General features: G+C 37.6%; 1 protein-coding gene across 4 annotated transcripts in view; it reads right to left on the bottom strand.

Annotated features, from left to right (window-relative positions):
• Positions 1–23,638, bottom strand: part of LOC114054055 (lethal(3)malignant brain tumor-like protein 4) — a 504,773-nt gene that overhangs the window by 214,453 nt on the left and 266,682 nt on the right. For all 4 annotated transcript variants that reach the window (XM_027877122.1, XM_027877124.1, XM_027877123.1 and 1 more), the window contains one exon: positions 6,356–6,458. In XM_027877122.1, coding sequence (XP_027732923.1) covers positions 6,356–6,458 — 103 coding nt within the window. The remainder of the gene's footprint in view (positions 1–6,355; positions 6,459–23,638) is intronic.

Below are 23,638 nucleotides of genomic sequence, written 5' to 3'. Positions count from 1 at the left end.
GAATCCAACAAGGCTATTCACATTCTTCTCAATTACTTTAATCAAGGTTAAAAAGAAACTTGTATGAAATACATCAATAAAAGACACCAAGGAAGGCATCTGATGTAAATTAATGATGCCTCTAATACCAAGGTCCTCAATCATCTCAATATCTTAACTATCCTATCAGTTGTACAAAATAAGAAACTGACAAGTAAGTTATTTTTTTCCCATCATTTCTTTTCTATTTTTTTTTGTAACATCAGGATTCCTAATGACTAGTGGCTCCTGATAAGTTTACTATGCCTTTAATGCCTTTTTTGAAAACTGTATCCTATGTTTCTTTGAAACAAAACAGACTTTATTGATATCCTTTTGCATTATTTCAACCCCTTCCTTCACTGAAACTTCATACTACCCACTAGGTCACAGTGGGAAGAAAAATTAGATTCCACACATAGGAGTTAAAAGTCTTTTGAAACAGGGGCAGTTTGAAAGGATGATGACAAGAAGGTGGGTCATTGGTCCCAAAAAAGGAGAATCAGTGTTCAGTCTCACCTGAAGGAAAGAAGAGGTGTGAGCAGGACTTGGGTGCCAGGGACTTTCCAGCAGACCAGTCTAGCCGAGGGAGAGTGGCAGGCTTACCAAGGAATCCATGACCAAGTGGAACCCCAAATAAGAAGTAGCCTAGACTAAAAAGTCCCCCCTGTATAACATTTGCAGGTCTGACTTCATTTCCCACCCTGCTGTGCTGTTTTGGAGTTCTCCATCATGCCCCAGACACAACTTCATCCTGTAAGATCACTTCAGCTCCAGAACTCACCCTATCCCTCTGCCCCTGGGGTTATTCCCTCCCTCTGACTGAAGGGTGAAAAGCTTCACCCAGAACCTGCACTTTAAGGAGGGAGCTCAGATCAGCTATCTCTTCATTTCCTACCTGGCTCCTCTGGACTTCTCCATCATGACACCCATTTCCTTTACTCTCCTCTCTTTTTCAGCTTCCTTCTGTGTGCTGTCTTTCCCAGTTAGACTGTGAGTTTTTCCTTGAGGACAGGGACTTTGTCTTTCTTTGCATCCCTGGGGCTTAGTATAATATCCTCCCCTAGCTTCCAATCTTGCATCTCCAGCTGTCTTTCAGGCATCTCAAATTGGATGTCCAGCAGACTTCTTTTTAAATTATTTTTATGTATTTAATTTTTAATTTACAGAATAAAACAAGCATTTCTATAACATAGTACAATTTTTAAAGAAAAAAAGATGACTTTACATGAAACTGCAAATCTAAAGTTAACATGTAAATTTCTTTGTTTTTCCATTTTTTTCTTTCCTCACCCCCACTCTACCATCCCCCAGGCCTACAGATGGCTAACATTAGATACAAATGTGTATGTGTGTATCCTATATACAATTTGTTTGTACATAGTAGGCACTTAAATGTTTATTAAATGACATGTAATAAAGAAAACCTATTCAGAAAGAACACCTGATATTGTGACATCTGAAGGTACATAAAATATTCTTTCCTAATAGGACCCTTCCTGTCTGCCATAAGGAGGGGTCTAAGTTTCATCATCTGTTCTTAGAACGTCATGGGTTTTTCAAACTTCATTGATTTTTGGATTATTCAGTGTTTAACTTCATTTTATTGATATTTTTATTCATGTTGCTATAGTCATTGTGTCTATTATTTTCTTGCTTCTGTTTATTTTGTTCTCAGTTCACATAAATCTTTCTTTGATTTTCTGAATCCCTCATTTCATCATTTCTTACTAGACAATAATATTCCATTGCATTTACATACCATGGTTTTTTTAGTCATTTGTCAATGATGACCCACTTTCGTTTCTGGTTCTTTTCTACTACAGAGTGTAGCTGTGAATATTTTGGCATACATTAAATTTTCATTTCAATCTTTGATATCTTTGGAGCCTATGCCCAGAAGTGGGATGAACTGGGGAAATGGGTATAGACAGTTTGTCTAATTACTTTTATTTTATAATTCCAAACTGATATCCAGGACAGTCAGATAAATTCACAGATCCACTGACAGACAGCATGACGTGCTGGTATTCTCACGGTCATTTAACATTAACTTGTTCCATCTTTCATTATCTTTGTTAATTTGCATGATGTGAGATGACACTTTTCAGAGTTGTTTTAATTTGCATTTCTCTTAGTGATTTGCAACATGGTTTCACAAAGTTATTTATAATTTGCAATTCTTTTGAAAAATGTTTGTTTATAATTTCTGAACATCCTTCTACTGGGTGACAGTTTTACATGTTCATGTTCACTTCCTATATGTATTTTGGATATTAGATTTTTTATTTAATAAATAGATTGCTCCTCCTTTACCAATTCTCTTCGAATTCAGTTTTTGCTTGTTTTATTCATGCAAAAGCTTTTTCATTTTAAATAGTTATAACTGTTATTCATCTTTTATGAGCTCCCCTATTTCTTGTATATTTAAGAATATTCCCAGTAGCTATGGTTGTTAAAGTTCTTGTTTTCTTCCAAATTTTTTAATGATACAACTTTTTTACATTCAGGTTGATTATCTATTTTTAACTTATTCAGTTTACAGTGTAAAATATTGGTATATGCCTAACTTCTACCAGACTACTTTCCAGTTTTACTTGTATTTCTTGTTAAAAAGAGACTCTTCCCCCAATAATTTATATTAAAACACTGGGCACCTACAATACATTTCACTATTCTACTTTTCTGTCTCTATAACTATTGCCTAAATAATTTTAATGACTATTGCTGGGTGGAATAGTCAACACAGTGAGTGCTGGACCTGAAATCAAGAAAACTCGAGTTCAAATTTGATCTCTGATACTTTCTAGCTATATGACCCTGGACAAGTAACTTAACTTTTTCTTGAAATTTATTTTATTTTTAATTTATGGAATAAAACAAGTATTTCCATAATACAGTATAATAAAAAAGATGACTGCACATGAAACTGCAAATCTATAATGTACAACTCACTATTCCTTTTACATATAAAGTCATATATTACATATAATAATTATATCTATAAATATATAATAAAATACATAAATTCATAAAATAGTGTATCTATAACAAATATGTGAATTTCTTTTTCTTCCCTCCCCCCCACCCACCCTAGAGATGACTAAGTAACTTAATCTCAGGTTGCCTCCCTTCCCTCAACTACAAAAAAGAATTAATAATAATAGTCCCTACCTCATAGGGTTATTATGAGGACTGAATGAGATAATATTTGAAAAGCACTTAGCACAGCACCTGGCACATTTTGTTTTTGATGCTGTTTGGTCATTTTCAGTCATGTCCAACTTTTTGTGACCCCATTTGGGGTTTTCTTTGCAAAGATACTGGAGTGGTTTGCCATTTCCTTCTCCATCTAATTTTATAGATGAGGAAAATGATGTAAACAGGGTTAAGTGATTTGCTGAGGATCACTCAGCTAATAAGTGTCTGAGGCCAGATTTGAACTCAGGAAAGTGAGTCTTCCTAACTCCAGGCCTGGCATTCTATGCACTATGGTGCCCCCTAGCTGCCACTATTCCCTTCCCCTTCTCTATTGCTTTATTGTGAGCTTTGACAGTACCATGCACCCTGCATTCATACTTCTCATCATTTACCGTGAAATTCTAGATCTTTTGTTCTCCCAAAGATATTTTAATATTATGTCTACTTCTATATACTATCTGCTTGGTAATATGACTGGTGTAATATTAACTATAAATAAATTTTACTAGTATTGTCATTTCATTTTCTAAGCACAGCCTAACCAGAAGTGGTGAATATTTCCCCAATTATTCAAAGAATTTATTTTTAAGAAGCACTGTTTACTGTTTTTCCAAGCATAAACATTCAAAGTGAAATCATTATGGCATTGAATGGTTTTTTTAAAAATTACATTCTCTACTTTCAAACATCTCAATCCTTAAGAATATTTTATACAAAGGCAACTAAAAGGAATTTTAGACATTTCAAATATGTTATGATTTTCAAAATGTAGAAATATGCTGTACGGTACTGGCGGTGGCAGAAACCTAAGAGGGACACATGAGTCATAAGACTAAATTATTGCAATAGTTATTAATGGGGAATCTGGGGATGAAAGTGAACCAAACTTCTAATTTCACTGGTACAAGGTCCCCGGGAGAGGGGTCCTTATTCAACTCAGTTACATCAATTCAGATAAGTAACTGTTCTGTGATTTATAACCAGTATTGCCTGGGGCAATGTGACGTTAAATGAAAGTTCAGGTTCATTTCACATTTATGTGTCAGAGGTGGGAACCCAAATCTTTCTAACTCCAAAGGCAGCCATGTACTAAATCCTGTTGACTTGAAAGCAGAGTTTTGAAATTCTTGTTTCTTTGATTCCTGTCTCCCTCCCCCTGTCCTTTATCCTTGCTGCCATTGAGAAAAAATACACTCCAACAATATGGCAAATTTCTAAATAAAACATATATAACATTTACAACATAAAAATTAATATGGATTTCAAATTGATATATCAAAAAATAAATACGGTACATCAATATTTTTGTTCCTTTGGGATGTATAAAATTACGACTAAAATAATCAAAAGTAATATGAAAACACAAGGCACAGATTACAGACACAAAATGAAATACTCTTAGCCCTGATAATCATGGAAGAATTACAACAGGTTCATTTAATTTTGGTTTTTAATTATACAAATGAGGTGCTTAGCTTACTAACTGATAATCAGAGGGTAATGACCTACAGTGAATATAAACAGAAGTAGTAGTTTTCAGAAAAGTAATACATGAAAAACATTTAAATACCATACCTATGGGGTAGATAATTACAGGTAACTCCAGGAGAGCAACACTCTGAACTTCACTGTAAATACCACTGACTGCTACTCGAAATGAGTAAATGATTAAAACAAGGGAAATGAAGACAATCTTCCAGAACTAATTTAAAATTTCCAACATCTCCCACTCTATAGTAAGCCGACTTGCAATTAACAAGAATTCCCAAGAAATTCTTTCCCCTACCTTGGCTGTACAGTATTATTAGAAATTATGAATGTTTTCAATGTTCCTCTCCCTTAATAATAAATGTCTGTAGCCTTTCCCTCTCTTAATTTCACTTCAATATTAAAAAAAAAATTCACAATCTTCTAAGCACATATCCTCCCTTCACCTACACAAATTGCAATCTCTCTACAATTAGTTGCCTTAGTCAAATAAATTCATCACCTGGTGGCCAACCTTCTGAAGATGAACCTCCCCAAACTAGGACAGTAAATATTATGGGATCCCATAGTCATCTAGGCTGTACTCAAAGCCTTTTGGATTGATAAAACCTACCAGAGAACACACTCCACAATCTTCAAGACTCCAAAGTCACCTTCATGCCCCCATGAACCATCAGAATTAGACATTAGTAGAGGTCCACTGCATAAAATAAATTATTTATTTATATGGCAGCTTGAGCATTGCAAGGCTTAGCTAATGCCTGTAAAGGTGGACTCCAGATATCTTCCCTTTAAATCATACGTTTTCCATCATAAACAACGTGGCCAGATTCATAACCAATTACACAATGATAATTTCCCTTAGGATGTGGATCTGATGATTTATTTCAGCAGTCTTTCTCCTGGTTAGGCATTTGTATCAACTTCTATGTAAGTTAATCAACTTCTTATCTACGAGCCTGGAGCTTATTTAAAATAGTATGTCTGAATCACCTGTGTGAATAACCTGACATTTCCTTTCCCAATTCATAGAATTCCCAGGAGTAGGAAGAAAGAGGGGGATCAGAATTGGTTCATTTATTTGCATGTTCATTTTTGTGTTTTATTCTTCTGGAAAACTGAGAGGAAATATTTTTATGATTGATTCATTCCCAGCAATTCTCCTACTACCATCCATATACCTGAGAGACAGAGAGAAATATAGCTAAGAGAGAGACAAATAGAAACAGAAATAAGAGGTGCAGAGGGCAATAAAGCTTTGTGGATTCTCCTGGAAGGAAGCAGGAGGATCTGAAGGCAGAGCAATGGACTGTGAACATAGTCCAGTCAGTATGAGGCCTTGCAGGAAACGGTGAAAGGGCAGAGAGGTAAAGGATAAAGGCCTGGGGAGTGGGAAAATCTGAGGAAGGGCAGAGAATTCTAGAAGGTTATGGGAAGGAGAGAGAAACGGAAGGAAGACCATCTGTATAAGGTGGTATGAGGAGCACCAAGTTTGACGAAGAACAGGGAGATCAAATATGCCTGATATCTGACTAGCTTTAGACCTTTCTAAATTTATCTTAAGCCAAGAGTTGGTGTTAATCTGTACAGATGACTGAACCTACAATTGAACTTAGTCAAAACTATTTTTTTTTTTAAAAAAAGGTACCTGTGATGTCCCATGTAGCTTGGACCTCTGATATGACCTACTCCTCGGCAACCTGGAGTGGGACAAACAGCCTGGCCTGGAGCAGTTTTCTCATCTTTTTCTCCTTTGAAAAGTAAAAAAAAAAAAATACATATTTTAAAAAATAAACTCTGAGTGAAGAAAATAGGAAAGACTAGAATAGGAAAACGATATCAACAGTTAAGATTTTATCTTCTATGAAATGTGTATCACCATTATCACCATTAGAAAGCTCTTATTAAGGACTGATTTACATATACAGTACAGAATGATTGCAGTGATTTCTGCCCTTAAGAGTTATCCAGTCTAAAAGACAAGACCCCCACGAACTGAGTTGGAGGACACATCATATATGAATAATAGGCATTAATGAAATACATAAATTCATCCTTCATAAAGCTGCCTAAATAATCTTCATAAGTCACAGATAAGGCCACAGTCATTTTCCTACTCAAAAAGCTTCAGTGGCTCACCATTGCCACTGGCCCAAAAGACAAAATCCAGCCTCTGTCTGTTTTGGTACAGCTCACAAACTAAGAATGATTTCTACATTTTGAAAAAAAAAGTTTTATTGTATTTAAAAACGCAAAAACCAGACACAGGTAGAGGGCTAGATTTAGCTAACTCCCAGCCTACAGGATAAAACACAAACTTGTCATCCTGGCATTTAAGGACTCTACAATTCGGCTTGAATCTACCTTTCCAGCATTTTACACCAAATTACTCAGTTTCATTCATCCTACATCCAGCCAACCTAGACTACATTTGAGCAGGCCATTCTCCATGCCTTAAATGAACTACCTCCTCCTCCTCCTATACAGCTTTCAGAATCCTTATCTTCCTTCAAAGTTTAGGTCAGGCATTACCTCCTCCAGATAGCCTTCTCGGATTCCTCTAGTTGACAGTATTCTTTCGGTCCTTGAATATTCTGAGAAAATTTTATTTTTGTTATTTCTTTGTTCATATCCTTTGCCACCTTGTAATTTATCTGAGTACATGTCAGAGCACCCATGTCACAGCAGAATGAAGCCATTCTAAAGGTCAGGGAACATTCTGTTCTTGCCTTTGCATAGTTAATCAAGCACAATACTTTTCATACAGTAGGTACTACTAAGATGTATTGAATTGGACTGAAATATTTAACACAATAGGCCTACACTGTCGGCTCATGCATGTCATCTCTGCTACCTGAGAGGCTGAGGCTGGTGAATCTTGAGCTCAAGAGTTCTGAGCTACACAGTCATATGAAAAAAATACTCTTAATCACTATTGATTAGAGAAATGCAAATTAAAACAACACTGAGGTACCACATCACAGCTATCAGCTTGGCTAAGATAACAAAATAGGAAAATGATAAATGCTGTAGAAGATGTGGGAAAACTGGGAACACTAATGCATTTTTGGTGGAGTTGAGAACTAATCTAACCATTTTGGAAAGCAATTTGGAACTATGCCCAAAGGGCTATAAAACAGGGTCCCTTTGATCAAACAGGACCACTTCTAGGTCTGCATCTCAAAGAGATCATAAAAATGGGAAAAGGACTCACATGTACAAAAATATTTATGGCAGCTCTGTTTGTGGTGGCCAAGAATTGGAAATTAAGGGGATGCCCATCAATTGGGGAATTGCTGAACAACTTGTGGTATATGACTATAATGGAATACTATTGTTCCATAAGAAATGACAAACAGGTGGACTTCAAAAAAAGCTGGAAAGACTAACATGAACTGATGCTGAGTGAAGTGAACAGAACCAGAAGAGCAATGTACACAGTAACAGCAATATTGTGTCATCACCAACTTTGATAGACTTAATTCTTCTCAGCGATACAAAGATCTAAGACAATTCCAAAAGATTCATAATGAAAAATGCTATCCACATCCAGAGAAAGAACTATGGAGTCTGAATACAAATCGAAACATACTATTTTCTCTCTCTATCTCTTTTATTTTGGTTTCTTTTTTCTTGTGGTTTTCTCTTTGGTTCTAATTCTTCTTTACAACTTGACTAATGTGGAAATATGTTTAACATGACTGTACATGTACACCCTACATCAGATTGCACACTGTCAAGGGGAAGGGCAAGTGGAGAGAGGGGTACAAAATTTAGAACTCAAAATCTTATAGAAGTGAATATTGAAAACTAAAACCAAATAAATAAAACAGAAAAAAGAGTTCTGAGCTACAGTGGGATAAGATGACAGAGTGTTCTCACTAAGTCCAGCATCAATACGGCGAGCCCCAGAAGTAGAAGGTCACTAAGTTTCCTAAGGAGGGGAGAACTTGCCCAGGTCAGATATGGAGGAGGTCAAGCTCTTATGCCAATCAATAGCATTATCAGGTCATTGTGAAGTCATTGCATGTCCATCGTAGACAAAAGAGGGTGATCATCTTAAAATAAATAAATGAACAAAAAAGCAAGTAAACTGAATTGGAGAAAAAAACATATTTACTTTATCCCTTTCATGGACTAATCTCAGCAAGAACCAATCTGTTAATAAAGTAGGTAATTTAATTGGGATGGCATTGAATACATAAATTAATTTAGGTTCCATTGTCATTTTTATTATATTGGCCTAACTATAATGGACAAATGAAGAAAAATGCTATCTGTATCAAGAGAAAGACCTGATAAATATAAGTATAGAATAATTTTACAAATATATACTTGTCTGTGTCTAATGGTAGCAATCTATGGGGGAGAAGGGAAGAAAAAATTTACATGATTATTATATATTTAAAAGGTATTGCAAGTTGTATGTAACAGATTTGTAGTTTCATGTGCAATCATCTTTTTTATTATAGTACATTATGCAAATGCTTGTTTTATTCTATAAATTAAAAATAAAATAAATTCTATAAATGAAAAAAGAAAAAAAACTAAGTAGGGGATGTTGTTGCTCAGTCATAACTGACTCTTCATGACACTGTATGAGGTTTTCTTTGCAAAGATATGGCAGTGATTTATCCTTTCCTTCTCCGGTGGATTAAGGCAAGCATAAGTTAAGTGAGTTGCCCTGAATCACACAGATAGTGAGTGTCTAAGGTAAGATTTGAACTCAGTTCTTCATGACTCTAGACCCAGCGCTCTATCCACTGAGCCACCTAGCTACCTAGGGTCTACTGAGTGTAAAATAGAGATGGCTAGGTGGCACAGGAGATCCAACATTGGGCCTGAAATCAGGAAGACCTGAGTTCAAATCTCACTGCAAATACTTTCTAGCTGTGCAACCTTGGGCACATTACTTAATCTGTTTGCCTCAGTTTCTTCAACTGCAAAACAGGGATATTAATAGCAAGATTGTTGTGAGGATCAAATGAGATAGTACTTGTAAAGTACTTAGTGCAAGGCACTATACATTTATTCTGCTATCTCCTACCAAATATGAAATAATTTCTAGAAGCAGGGGCATAGACAAGATAAGGAGACAGTACCCTCCAGGAATGAGAGGCAGCGGGTGCAATGTCCCAAAGGAAGGAGAGGGAATCTCACATATAGGGAACAGCAAGTCAGTCCAATTGGTTTGGAATAGAGAGGGTGGAAGGAAAGTAATGCGCCATCCTGAAATACAGGCCAGAGCCAGACTAGTAAAGTCTTTAATGGCCAAAAAGATAAGTTTGTATTCTAACCTAGAGGCAACTGGGAAAAATGAAACTTCTTAATCAGAGAGTGATGTTATTAGATGTGTGCTATAGGAATATCCATTTGGCAGCAGTGGGGAGGATGGATTAGGGATAAGATTCAGAGAGATTCATTAACAGCCTATTGCAATAGTCTACACAAGAGAAGGCGAGGCCCATATCAGGTGACAGTTGTGCAACTGGAAAGGAGGAGAGAGTTTGGTTCTGCTGCCAAGCTTTCTTTAAACATGTTTTTCCTAGGACTTATACGTACAAAAGATATTTATAGCAGCTCTTTTTGTGGTGGCAAAGAATCGGAAATCAGGATGATGCCCATCAATTGAGGGACAGCTGAACAAGTTGTGGTGTATAATTGTGATGGAATACTACTGTGCTGTAAGAAATGATGAACGGTATGATTTCAGAATAACCTGGGAAGATGACTCATATGAACCAGTGCAAAGTGAAGTGAGCAGAACCAGGAGAACATCGTACACAATAACAGTAACATTGTAAAGATGATCAACTGTGAAAGACTTAGCTACTCTGATCAATACAATGATCCAAGACAATTTCAAAGGACTTATGATGAGAAAATGCTATCCACCTCTAGAGAAAGAACTGATGAACTCTGAGTGCAGATTAAGGTTATAACTTCTTGCTTATTTTTTGTATATTTGTTTTGCAAATGGATAATATGGAAATGTTTTACAAGATTTTACAAGTACAATTGATATATTGTTTGCCTTGTCAATGTGTGGGGGAGAAGCTGGAAGGAAGAAGAGAATTTGGAACTCAAATTTTTTTTTAAAAAAGGAAATGCCAAACACAAATAAATAATGAGCCTGGTAAAAAGAAAAAAATTGTTTTTTTCTTTCATTTCCTTTCCTTTTATTTCCTTCCATACTTGCTGTTTTCTGAAAGGATATTCCTCATCATCTCCTGTTTCTCTCTGTATGATTTCACAAACAAGTTTATATTCTAAACTGGTGCTGCCTTTGGCTGCCATCCCTCTCCAACTGGCAAGGAATTCAAGCATTTTCTGGATGAGACAATTTTTAGGTTCTTTTAAGGCAGCCCTTCTCTTTGCCAAAGGCCAACCAATTTACATGCATTCTTGATCTCACCCTTTCCCATCTTGCCAGCAGACTGCCCCGGGATCATTCCCACTTTTTCTAATATCTTCAGTCTTTCCTTATCTATTGGTTCCTTGCTTCCTATAAACACATGTATGTCTCCCTGACCTTTAAAATACTCTCACTTGATCCCAGCAACCTGGCTAGCCATCATCCTGCATCTTTTCCTCCCCTTGATGGCTAAATTCCTTGAGGGAGTAGTCTACACTGTGCTTCCTCTTCCTCTCCTCTCAACTCTCTTCTAAACCTTCTGCAATCTCGCTCCTGAGCTCATGCAACGTTCCCTCATCAATGACCTCAACGGCCAAATCTAAGGGTCTTTTCTCAACTCTGATCCTCCTTGACCTTTCTGCAGCATCTGAACCTGTTGATCACTTCCTGTTCGATAGTTTCTCCTCTTTATGTTTTTGTGACACTGCTCTCTCCTGGTTCTCTTCTGTCCAACCACTTCTCAGTTTCCTTTTACTGGATCTCCATCCATGTCTCTCTCTCTCTCTCTCACACACACACACACACACACACACACACACACACACTCTCTCTCTCTCTCTCTCTCTCTCTCTAACCAAGTTGCTCAAGGCTCTGTCTGGGCCCTCTTCATTTATCCTTCTACACCATCTCATTAGGTAAACTCAGGTTTTCAAAAATCATGTCTGCTGATCATTTCCATATCTACAGACCTAGCCTATCTTTTCCTTAAACTACAATCTGTCTTTTGGGCATCTTAAACTCAACATGCCCTAAACAGAACTCATTATCTTTCCCCCAAAACATTCCTCTCTTCCCAAGTTCCTTATTTCTGCCAAGGGAACTACCATCCTCCCAGTCATCTAAGCTCACAACCTCAATGTCATACCTGATTCCTCACCCTCACAAATCCAATCTGTTCCCAAATCTTGTCATTTCTACCTTCACAACATCTCTCATATATGTCCTCTTCTCTCCACTTGCATAGGAACACCCTGCATCACCTCAGGCCCTTATCACCTCTTGCTTGGACTATTAAAATAGCCTTCTAACATTTTTTCCCTGCCTTAAGTCTCTCCTGCTCTCTCTCCAATCCATCCTCCATTCAACTGTCAAAGTGATTTTCCTAAAGCAAAGATCTGACCATGTCAATAACTACTCAGTAAAACTACAGTGGCTTCAATTATGTCCATGATCAAAAATAAAGTGCTCTCTTTGGTAACGTGAAGAGCTTTTATTACTTTACTTTGTGCACTGGAGAATCCAACTAAAATAACATACTTGCAATTCCTCCCGCATGACATTCCATCATCTGTCTTTGTACCTTTGAGCTGGCTGTCCCACAAGCTTTACCTCGTCACCTCTGCCTCTCAGTTTCCACGTATTCCTGCAATACTCAGCTTTTGCAAGGGGGCTCTCTCAGTCCTGTCCTTGCCCCTAGATGCTAGGATGCTGAGATTACTTTTCATCTACACTCTTGTATGTGCCTACTTATTTACATGTCATCTCTCCCATTGCAATATGAGATACTTAAAAGATAGGGACTGTGGCGGGTTTTTTTTGTTTTTTGTCTTTTCTGTGCCCCCCAGCACAGTGCCTGGCACACAGTCTTGTTGTTGAATCTTTTTTGTGTCATATCACTCTTTGTAAACCCACTTAAGGTATTCTTAGCAAAGATAATGGAATAGTTTTTCCATGTTCTTCATCAGCTCATTTTACAAATGAGGAAACTGAGGCAAACAGGGTTAAGTGACTTGCCAAGGGTCACACAGCTAGTAAATTTCTGAGACTGGATTTGAACTTAGGAAGATGAGTCTTCCTAAGCCCAGGCCTGGCGCTCTAGCTACTTCTCCATAAATACTTCTCTTCGGCCTTAAAGTAAGAATTGAGGTTGTCATGAAATGAGGTTGTCTTGTAACATTTCTGTAACATTTCTCTTTCTTATACTTTTATTTATAATGAGGTCAAGATTGATACAAGTTATCTCCCTCAAGATTATATGTACCCATTAGTCACAGGACAAGGAGGGCAGCTATGTGGTACAGTGGATAGAGCGCTGGGCCTGGAGTGAGAAAGACCTGAGTTCAAATCCATCCTTGGACACTTACTGTGTGACTCTGGTCAAGTAACTTAATCCTGTTTGCCTCAGTTTCCTCATGTGTAAAATGTACTGGAGAAGGAAACAGCAAACATTTCAGTATCTTTCCCAAGAAAACCCCAAATGGGTACACAGAGTCAGAAACGACTGAATAAGTAAATCTTTATAAATGATCTAAAAATTATGTGATTTTTGAAATACCCTGCCCCCTTTTCCACTAATCTACCACCATTACTACAGAAGTGGAAGAGGACTCTGGAGGACTGAGCACCACTTTGTATTTTTCTTTCTTTGATGGTACTGCACAGCCCAAGAATTTATCTCCAAGTGGTCAGACTACTGGTAATGAGGTTTTGCCTGCCTAGCTAGGGTAGTCCTTCAAAAACAGAGACAGTCTGTTTCTCAGATTCCATTCAAAGCAATCAAACCCACTCCTTTCCCTAAGTTTTCTCTTTATATTCACTTAACCACTATCTTCACAGTCACAATCAATAATCCTCCATTCTACCCTCTTCCCCAAGCCACAGATCCAATTAACTGCCAAATTCTATCAATTCCACCTCCATAGAATCTCTCATATATTTCTCCTTTCTCTCTAGCACAAAGCCATCACTCTAATTCAAGCTCTCATCACCACTCTTCTAAATTACTACAGTAGCTTCCTCACTATTTTCCCTTCCTCTAGTATGTCCCCTCTACAGTCTTTCCTCACTATAGCTGACAAATTTATATTTCTTTTTCTTGTACTTAATAGTGTTTTATTTTTTTCCAATTACATACACAGATAGCTTTTTAAAATAAGCATTTCTGTAAGATTTTTCCCCATGACTACTGATAGCTTTAATTTCTTCATCTGAAAACTGCCTGTTCTTATCCTCTACCATTTATCAATTGGGGAATGACTTGTATTCTTATAAATTTCATTCAATTCTACAAATTTGAGAAATGAGGCCTTTATCAGAAATACTGGCTATAAAAATTGTTTCCAAGCTTCCTGCTTTTCTTCTAACCTTGGTTGCACTGGTTTTGTTTGTGGAAAATCTTTTTAATTTAATGTAATCAAAATTATCCATTTTGCATTTCATGATGTACTCTATCTCTTGTTTGGTCATAAATTCCTCCCTTCTCCATAGATCTGACAGGTAAACTATTCCTTGCTCTCCTACAAATTTATATTTCTAAAGGGCAAGTCTGAATATGTCATTCTTCTTAAGAAACTTGAGAGGCTCCCCATTTCCTCTAGATCTGGGGTTCTTAACTTGAGTTCTCTGAACTTTTCCTTTAAATAAAATGTTCAAAACTATATTTCAACATAATTGGTTTCTTCTGTAACCTTATAGATTTTAATTTATGCATGTAAAAATGTTCTTCTGGGAAGGGTTCCATCGGCTTCACCAGACTGCCAGAAGAAGCTGCAACACAAAGAAGGTAAAAACTACTGCTCTAGATAAAACACAAATTCCTCTGCTTGGCATTTGAAGTCCCTTACAATATGGATTCAGCCTGTCTCTCCCCATCATGTTCCCTAACTGGTCCTACCTAATTGCTCTTTCCCATATAAAATATTTCATCTTCATCCTTATGTATTCTTACACCCTTCCTCCATATCTACAAGGCACTCCCTTCTCAGGTTTGCCTCCTAGAATCCCTAGTTTGCTATTTGCTTCAAAGCACAGCTCAGATATCATCTCTTACAGAAGGCCCATCTTGATGTCCCCTCACCTGAGTCAAGTTGTTAGTCTCTCCTCTAATATGTTCTTGTTGTCTGGTCATTTTTTTAGTCATGTTCAACTCTCCCTGACACCACGTGGGGTTTTCTTGGAAAAGATACTGGAGTCATTTGGCATTTCCTTCTCCAGCTCATTTTACAGATGAGGAAACTGAGGCAAGCAGGGTTAAGTGACTTGCTCAGGGTCACATAGCGAGTGTCTGAGGCTAGATTTGAATTCGGGAAGATGATTTTTTCCTGCCCAGGCGTAGCACTCAATCCACTGTGCCACCTAACTGCCCTCCCTTTCCTAATTATGCTTATTTATTTGTATTTACTTATCAGTTTACATGTCATAGTCTCCCTCCCCCACATCCTCAACCCCCAAGCAGGATCACAGATTTGGAGCAGGAAGAAACCTCAGAGGTCATCTAGTGCAACTCCCTCATTTTGCAGATGAGGAAACTGTCACAGTAGTAAAGATCTGGGGCAGGATTGGAACCCAGGTCTTCCTGATTCCAAGGCCAGCATCCTTTTGATAATGCCATGCTCCTTAAAGGCAAGGATTGTATGGTTTTTGTCTTTTCTTCCTCAGTGCCTAAAACTAGTGCTTGCTAAGCACATGTTGAATTCCATTTCCGTCATGGTAGAACCTAGGGCAGCTAGGTGGTGAAGAGGATAGAGTGCTGGTCCTGAAGTCAGGAAGAATCATCTTCCTGAGTTCAAATCTGGCCTCAGACACTAGTTGCTTGACCCTGTACAAGTCACTTGACCCTGCTTCCTCAGTTTCCTCATCTGTAAAATGAGCTGGAGAAGGAAATGCCAAGCCACTCCAGTACCTTTGCCAAGAAAACTCCAGATGGGGTCACAAAGAGTTGGACGTGACTGAAATGACTGAACAACAATGACAGAACCCGCTGAACCCAAAGTTAAGCTGACATAGCCTTCCAGAACCCAGAGAACCCTCCATGCCATATGTGAGCATCAGATTAGGGCTTTGTAAGTAGTAAGGTATCAGCTGAAAAAATGATCTCTGTAGGGGAACCAGATGTCATTGTAGAATCACATGAAAACATTTCTTCTTGAAAATGTTTTTCTTCCACGATTTTTTTTTTTTTACCTTTCCTATGTAGGTCACTAGGAAAAACTTCCATAAATAAAGCTAACTTTAATGCTAAGCCATATGGCTTTGCCCTTTGCTAGCTGTATGATCTTAATTACATCTATTAATCTCTTTGGGCCTCTGTTTCCTCCACAGTAAAATAAGGGGGACAGCCAAATAAATGCTCCTTGTCATTCTAAATCCTAGGAATATATCTGTGAAGTGCTTACTAAAGCATGATTGAATTTTCCATCAAAGTTTCCTTGTCAAGAATAAAGAACAGAAGGAGCCATATCCTTGAAAACTCCAAATTTTTTGAATAATGAAAAAAAGTATAATATTAGTGTCAACATTAATTCATAGCTGCAATGATAAGCAGGACATATGGTGTTCACTACCTCTCCAAGTGGCCGAGAACACTGAATCAATGAGTGCACATGATGCTGCTGTTTGATGTGCCCTTCCTGGAAGTAAGCAATATTACTCTGAAAGGCAGAGAGAAGCACAAAATGTACCAGTCCTCCAGGTCATATGAAGCTACATAATGTATGAGTATGGGAAATCCTTATAAGCCAGTGTAGACTCAATACAGAGGTGATTTCTTTGTCCCCAGAAAATGCCTGAGGAAACCGCCTCCTCATCTCATTCAGAATTGACCAGAGTTGGCAACCCTGACACAAGTAAATGGAGTTTATTATGATCTCCAGCCTGGGTTAGCAGCTGAGGCCATGTCTCATCTATTCCCGCCTGTTCTCCGCCTCCCTTGGAGGATGGAAGAGTTCCTTCTTTTGTTTTGCTGCTGCAATCATCTGATCCAATGCAAAATGAGAAGACTGACATTGATTGAATCAAATGAAGATACCTTAATGGATCTGATGCAAGAAGATCTCTTTTGTTATAAGTTCCAGATAAAAACTGGCCAGTGACAAGAAATAGGAGAGGGGAAAGAAGGATGACAGTAATTATGTCAAGGCTAATTTCCTACCACTAGCAAAGTATTCAATTTGGCTTGATTCTATTAGCAAATTTTTCTGCAGAGAAAATAATATTAGTGTTGGGTAGCAGTATCAGTAGAGGTGACATTAAGCTTGCAATGCCGTTTTATCAAATAATTACACTAGCTTTGAGTGAGAAAAATTTAAATGTACTTAAAGGTCATAGACTACAGAGACATCTACAGACTTAGAATTATAAAACGTCAGCCCCTCTATTCGTTTTTGTCCCCAGAAATGATTTACTCACCTAATTTAAAAATTTCAAACAATTAAAACCCACCTATTTTTTGTTTTCAATGAGTCAGGCACATTGTGGGTGTTCTGCCTTTGGGTTTGGAATTTTTTTACTTTGAGAAATTTAGATAGATAGTAGGTTATTCAGAAAATGTAATGAAATAGTTGCCTTTAACTTTGGAGAAAAGCAAATAAACATCTTTCAAACCAAGCTTATCAGTTAATTATAAACATTCTCAGTTTCTCCAAAAATTGGGCTTAATAAATTTCTATTGTACTAGATTAACGAGTTTCACAAAATTCCATAATAAAAACCAGTAGTTGTTTCACTCCAAGTGTTCAAAGTGTTGTGAAATCACATGACAAAGGGAAAAAAATAAAGAACTTTATGAAATGGATAAATCATCAGAAGAATTCAAGAAATCGATTCCCTAAACAACACAAATGCTCCATTTATGAAATGCTACAGATAAGCCACTAAATTAGAAAAGTAGTCAACTAGAAAAACATAGCCTTAGCAGTGTCTTAAGGAGGAAGAGGTTCATGGTCCATTAGTTGTCAAGCTATGACCTTTGTGACAGCTGAGGATGAAACAGAAAGATGGTTGGTCAGCTAGTTAATGGTAAAACACAAAAATGGAGTCAGTAGTAGAACCAAATAAAGAGACTGGATAAAAATCACCCAAGGTTGTACAAGATTGACCAAAATTAGGTAAAGAATTAAAAGAAAACACAAGGCAAAGAGCGAATTAATGGTAAAGTTGTTTTGAAAGTTCTTTGAACATACTTGGCACAAATGTTATAATGGGAAAGCAGAAAGACGAACTCTGTTAATATAAAACATTTCAGGAGGAAAAGAGCCTTCTGAATAAGAAAGAATGGGATAGCAGCGGGAGGTATCTATTAGATAGAATTTGGAATGCCTAAAATATCTGAAACATTCTAACAAAGATTTGTATATGAGTATAGGCCAGGGGTGAATCCAAACTTCACAGAAAAAATTCCCTTAATAAAAGGATATGTTCTCTAAAACTTGGACTCAAGTCAAAAGGCCTCACCTAAGGATCTGGAAAGCCACATATGGCCTCCAGGCCGCAGGTTCCCCACTCCTGGTATATAGGCTGCCTCCAAGCTAAGGTAAACTAGGTTTGTGTGACGAAAAGGTTTTTACTATGTTGTCTTATCTATATAAGAATTGAGGAGCAGAGAAAACATGTTGTTGTTATTCAGTCATTTCAGTTGGGTCTGCCTCTTTGTGACCCCATTTGGGGTTTTCTTGCCAAAGACACTGGAATGCTTTGCAATTTCCTTCTCCAGTTCATTTTACATATGAGGAAACTGAGGCAAACAGGGAAAAGTGACTTGCCCAGGGCCACACAGCTAGGAAGTATCTAAGGCCAGATTTGAACTCAGAAAGGGGAGTCTTTCTGACTCCAGGCCTGGCACTCTATCTATCTTGCCAGTAGCTTACAACTTTCAAAAACAAAAGAACCAATCTCTCCTAATATTTGGTAAAAGAAAACAAATGGCTATGGCTTAGAAAATAAAAATAGGTTCAAGCTCACAAATGGCATTACACACTCTTAAGAGTTAAAGGTCACCTGACCCCCCCCCTTCTTCTACAACATCCCCATGAGATGACTCTATTAGGAGAAAGGTCCTAAAATAAAACAAAGACTCGTTATATCAGCTTTAGCTATCACATGATCAAGATATCATAGGATCATAGAACCACATCTGGAAGAGGCTTTAGATAGCAATTAGTTGATCCCCTTCATTTTATGTATATAAGGCCAAAGACTTACATTTCCATTTGTAATCCCAAGTGATTTGACCAAAGTCATACAGGTCATCATAAGAGGTAAACCCAAAAACTGAACTCAGGTCCCCAGACACCAATTCCAAAGCTCTTTCAAATGCTGTGAACATACATAACTAATTCTCAAGATTCACAAGGCACATTCCATTAAGCAATTATTTTTGGAGCCACACAAAGGTACTATGTTCAAAGCAGATGCTATTAGTTTTCTAAACCCATTCTCTAAACAAATTATCTGATTTTTCATTCAGATATACAGTCTAGCTTACACTAAAAAGGGCATGTATTGATCACAAATCTCTGGCACTGCCACCTTGACTTCTAGTCTGCACTTCTGAGTGCTTCAGGATATCCAAATGTGGCTGGTTGAGCCATCCCACCTGTTCTCAGTTTCTCCCTGTTCTTTTTTCCCACCTATTCTAGGTTTCCGTCTCTTAAAATGCGTGGTTCAAAATTAAGCTAAACTCACATCTTTTCCTATTCTACTCTATCGTCTAAACAACTGCCAATGTGATTTTGCCAAAGCACAGATCATAATAAGGTGGGTCCATGGCATCCATCCCCCTACCCCTACTCAATAAACAGCCGTGGCTCCCTAGCATGTACTAGATCAAATATAAACCTCCTCTGGCATTTTAATCTCTTTAAACCCTAGCCCCATCTACCCTTTTAGCCTTATTTATGCATAACTTCCCTCCACACATTCAATCAAGCTGGACTTCTTGCTGTTCTTCACAAGTGACACTCCACCATTGCCTGTCTCCATGACTTTGTCCTCCATGCCTTCATTCTCTCTCAGTTTCACCTCTTGCAACCCCTGTCTTTCTGACTCTCCTCAAGTACCAACTTCCACATGAGGTCTTTCCTGGGATCCTAGATGCTAGTGTCCTATGTGCCTTCCCCCAGATTACCTTGTATTTATTTGTGTATATGTATCTACACATACATCCGCTCATGTTGTGTCCTACTCCCATTAGAATGTAAGCTCTTTCAGGGCAAGAACTACTTTGCATTTGTATTTGTAACCTTATTGTCTACCACAGGCTATAGTATATAGTAGGCACTTTAAAAGTTATTATTAATTGCTTAATTGAAACACAGAAATCAACAGCTTCCTGTCCCTTCATGTTTCTTTCACGGACTTTGGGAAGAAATGTAAACTTTGGAGTGCTTTGTGATCAGATCATGTTTAATCCTTTCCCCTCATAAGCTTACATTTTTCCCCCTCCTAAAGGAAGTTATATTTTTGTGTTTTTACCAACATGTCAAACATGGTCTGATGACTGAAATCCAAACTAGCTTCCTATTGATAGAGACTTCTTCACCCATTCTCATAACCAAAATACGTAGAAACCTTCCAATATAATTTGAACAACACTACATTTTCAACATTCAGTTAATACACAGCAAGTCTGCATCACAGCACTGCCCGAGTGCAGGGCAACTATAACAACATCCTTCCAATTACATGAAAATGAATCCAAAGCAGAGAACTGTTTCATGAAAAAATGGTGGGGGTCCAAAGATGTCAAACATAGAAACAAATGCCCAATACATACCAAAATATTCAAAGCAAAACTCTTTGCTGTAGCAAAGAACTGGAAACAAAGTGAGTATTCAGTGATCAGGGAATGAAAGTAAAAAGACTGGCATATGGATATAATGGAATATTACTGTGTAGCAAGAAATGACAAATGAGAAACACAAAGAAACATGGCAAGACTTTTGTCAATTAATCATCTTAATCAATTAATCAATAAAGAAAACTTTATTAAGGATATACTACATACAAAGCACTGTGCTAGACACTGGGCTTACAAAGACAAAAATGAAAATGTAGCTGTCCTCAGGGAGCATATATTCTGTTGAGGAAGACAGTATATTAATCTATAAATATATACAAATAAGTATTAACTGATTGATGCAAAGTAAAGTAAGTAGAACTAAGAGAAAACATAATCACTATAACAATGTAATTTTTTTCAACATTTATAAAGAACTATGCTATGAATTTTATAAATATTAAAAGATTATAAATTTGTAATATTAAAAGATCCCTAAAAGGAAGGTGAATTCTGACTTCCTTACAGAATAATGAAGGTTGGTAGGAGACTCCCTGGGCAGAGTGTTGTATACATTGTCAGATGTATTCAGAACAGGAATTTTTGCTTAGTTGCTTATCTTTGTTACAAGGAATAATTCAATCTGCAAGGGGGTGGAAAGAACGTCCCACTTCCAACTAGAAATGATTGAAATAGAGACAGAATATATTTTTCTTTAAAGAAATCAAAAGACAACAGAAGGGATCAACCATATTGTGTCTAACCCAAAACATCTTTCTTCAAATCAAACCATAAGTGAAGCATGATATGTAAAAACAGCCAAAACGCATTAGTAGTGAAGTAGACATCTAGTCATTTCTAACAGACAATACATTACAGAACTCAATTACATGAGAAATTCCTTTTTTTTTATTCCAATTATACTTTTTTCCCCATGGCCTTTGCTTTAACCCCACCTCTGCACCTAACAACACTCCTTTCTTTAATTGCCTAGAAATGAGCTGGCAAGAGATGGTACATTTACAGTAAGTAAATTCTCCATAGTGGTAGTTATAATAGGTGGTTATGTGTGATGGGTGAAACTAGTTACCTTCCCTCTAAGATATATGTACTGCTTACTCATCCCTTAGCCTTTTAATTAATCTGGATTCAGGGACCAAGACAATGGGAGAGAATACAAGAAATAACTCCTTCAGGGAGTTTAAAGAGTGACTGTTGCCCCAGAGGAAACTCTCTGGTAACAGATACAACAGAACAGTCCCTAGCTACCAGAATGCCTATTCAAAAGGCAAATAACAAGTGTCCATAATTGTAGTTTGTGAAGTCAACCAGACAAAATAAAGTTCCTATGACAAAAGACTATGCGCTCAGCTTCTGAATTATTATGGATTGGGGGTAGGAAAAAAAAAAGGTAAGGGGAGGGAAGGATTTATTATATGCCTACTACATGCCAGATACTGTGATAAGATCTCTACAAATATTATCTCATTTGATCCTGGGAGGTAGGTGCTAATAATTTTGATCACCATTTTCTAGTTGAAGAAATTGATGCCACTCTTCTGGCTGTTATAATCTGCTATCTAATTAGCAAATGAACAAGCATTTATGGAGGGCAGAGCCAAGATGGAGGAGGGAAAGCAGTGACTTGCTTGATCTCTCCCTCAAATCCCTCTAAATACCTATAAAAAATGGCTCTAAACAAATTCTAAAGCAGCAGAACCCACAAAAAAACAATAAAACAAATTTCCAGCCCAAGACAACCTAGATGGCTGATTGGAAAGGTATATCGCACTGGGCTGAGAGAGGAGCGCAGTTTGGCATAGGCACACAGGCCACAGCGAAGCTGGAGCAGGCCTCAGAGGACTGAATCGCGGGCAGCTGTGGCGGTTTCCAGACTTCTCAACCCATGAACGCCAAAGACAACTTAGAAGCTCAGTGGGAAAAGTCTGTGACTGCGGTGAGAGAAGAAGCTAGGTCTCAGCTGCCCCAAGGGCAGCGGCTGTTTCCTGAGCTTCTGGCCCACAGACTGAGGGGGAATCAAGTGGCTGATCAGAGGGGGATTGCAAGGATCTCTTTGCCAATGCTGAGGCTGGAATCTGTTGCTTTGCCCATGCTTGGATCTGGGTCACAGTTCTGAGGGGCGGTCCTGGGGCGAGAAGGAGTGTGGCCTGGTGTAGCTTGTTGTGGCGGTGGAGAGGAAATACCTTGCCCCTTATCATAGCACCTTGGAAGAACTGACACTTTTCAGGTCCCTAGAAGTATCTCTGAAAACAACTGTACAAACCCCCGAAGCTTGAGACAGTACATTCTCCACATTAGAAGCAGACTCTTACCTTAACAGAGTTTAAAACTCAAGTAACTGGTTGGGATCATGAGCAAGCAGCACAAAAAGAGTTAGACTATATTATCTTACTTTGGTGACAAAGAAGATCAAAACATACAACCAGAAGAAGAAAACAAAGTCAAAGCTCCTACATCTAAAGCCTACAAGAAAAATAGGAATCAGTCCCAGGCCTTGGAAGAGCTCAAAAGGGATTTTGAGAAGCAAGTAAGAAAAGTAGAGGATAAACTGGGAAGAGACATGAGAGTGATGCAAGAAAATCATGAAAAACAAGTCAACAGCTTGCTAAAGGAGACCCCAAAAAATAATGAAGAAAATAACACCTTAAAAAATAGCCTAACCCAAATGGCAAAAGACTCCAGAAAGCCAATGAGGAGAAGAATGCCCTAAAGAGCAAAATTGGCCAAATGGAAAAGGAAGTCCAAAAGATTACTGAAGAAAATACTTCCTTAAAAATTAGAACAGAGAAATTGGAAGCTAGTGACTTTATGAGAAATCAAGACACTGTAAAACAAATTCAAAAGAATGAAAAATTAGAAAACAATGTGAAATATCTCACTGGAAAAACAACTGACCTGGAAAATAGATCCAGGAGAGAGAATTTAAAAATTATTGGACTATCTGAAAACCATGATCAAAAAAAGAGCCTAGACATCATCTTTCAAGAAATGATCAAGGAAAA

The sequence above is a fragment of the Vombatus ursinus genome, unplaced genomic scaffold, assembly GCF_900497805.2.
Source record: "Vombatus ursinus unplaced genomic scaffold, bare-nosed wombat genome assembly UNPS02014812.1, whole genome shotgun sequence".
Classification (NCBI taxonomy): Eukaryota; Metazoa; Chordata; class Mammalia; order Diprotodontia; family Vombatidae; genus Vombatus; species Vombatus ursinus.
Note: the sequence above shows the minus strand (reverse complement) of the source record. Positions and strands in the feature narration are given on the sequence as shown.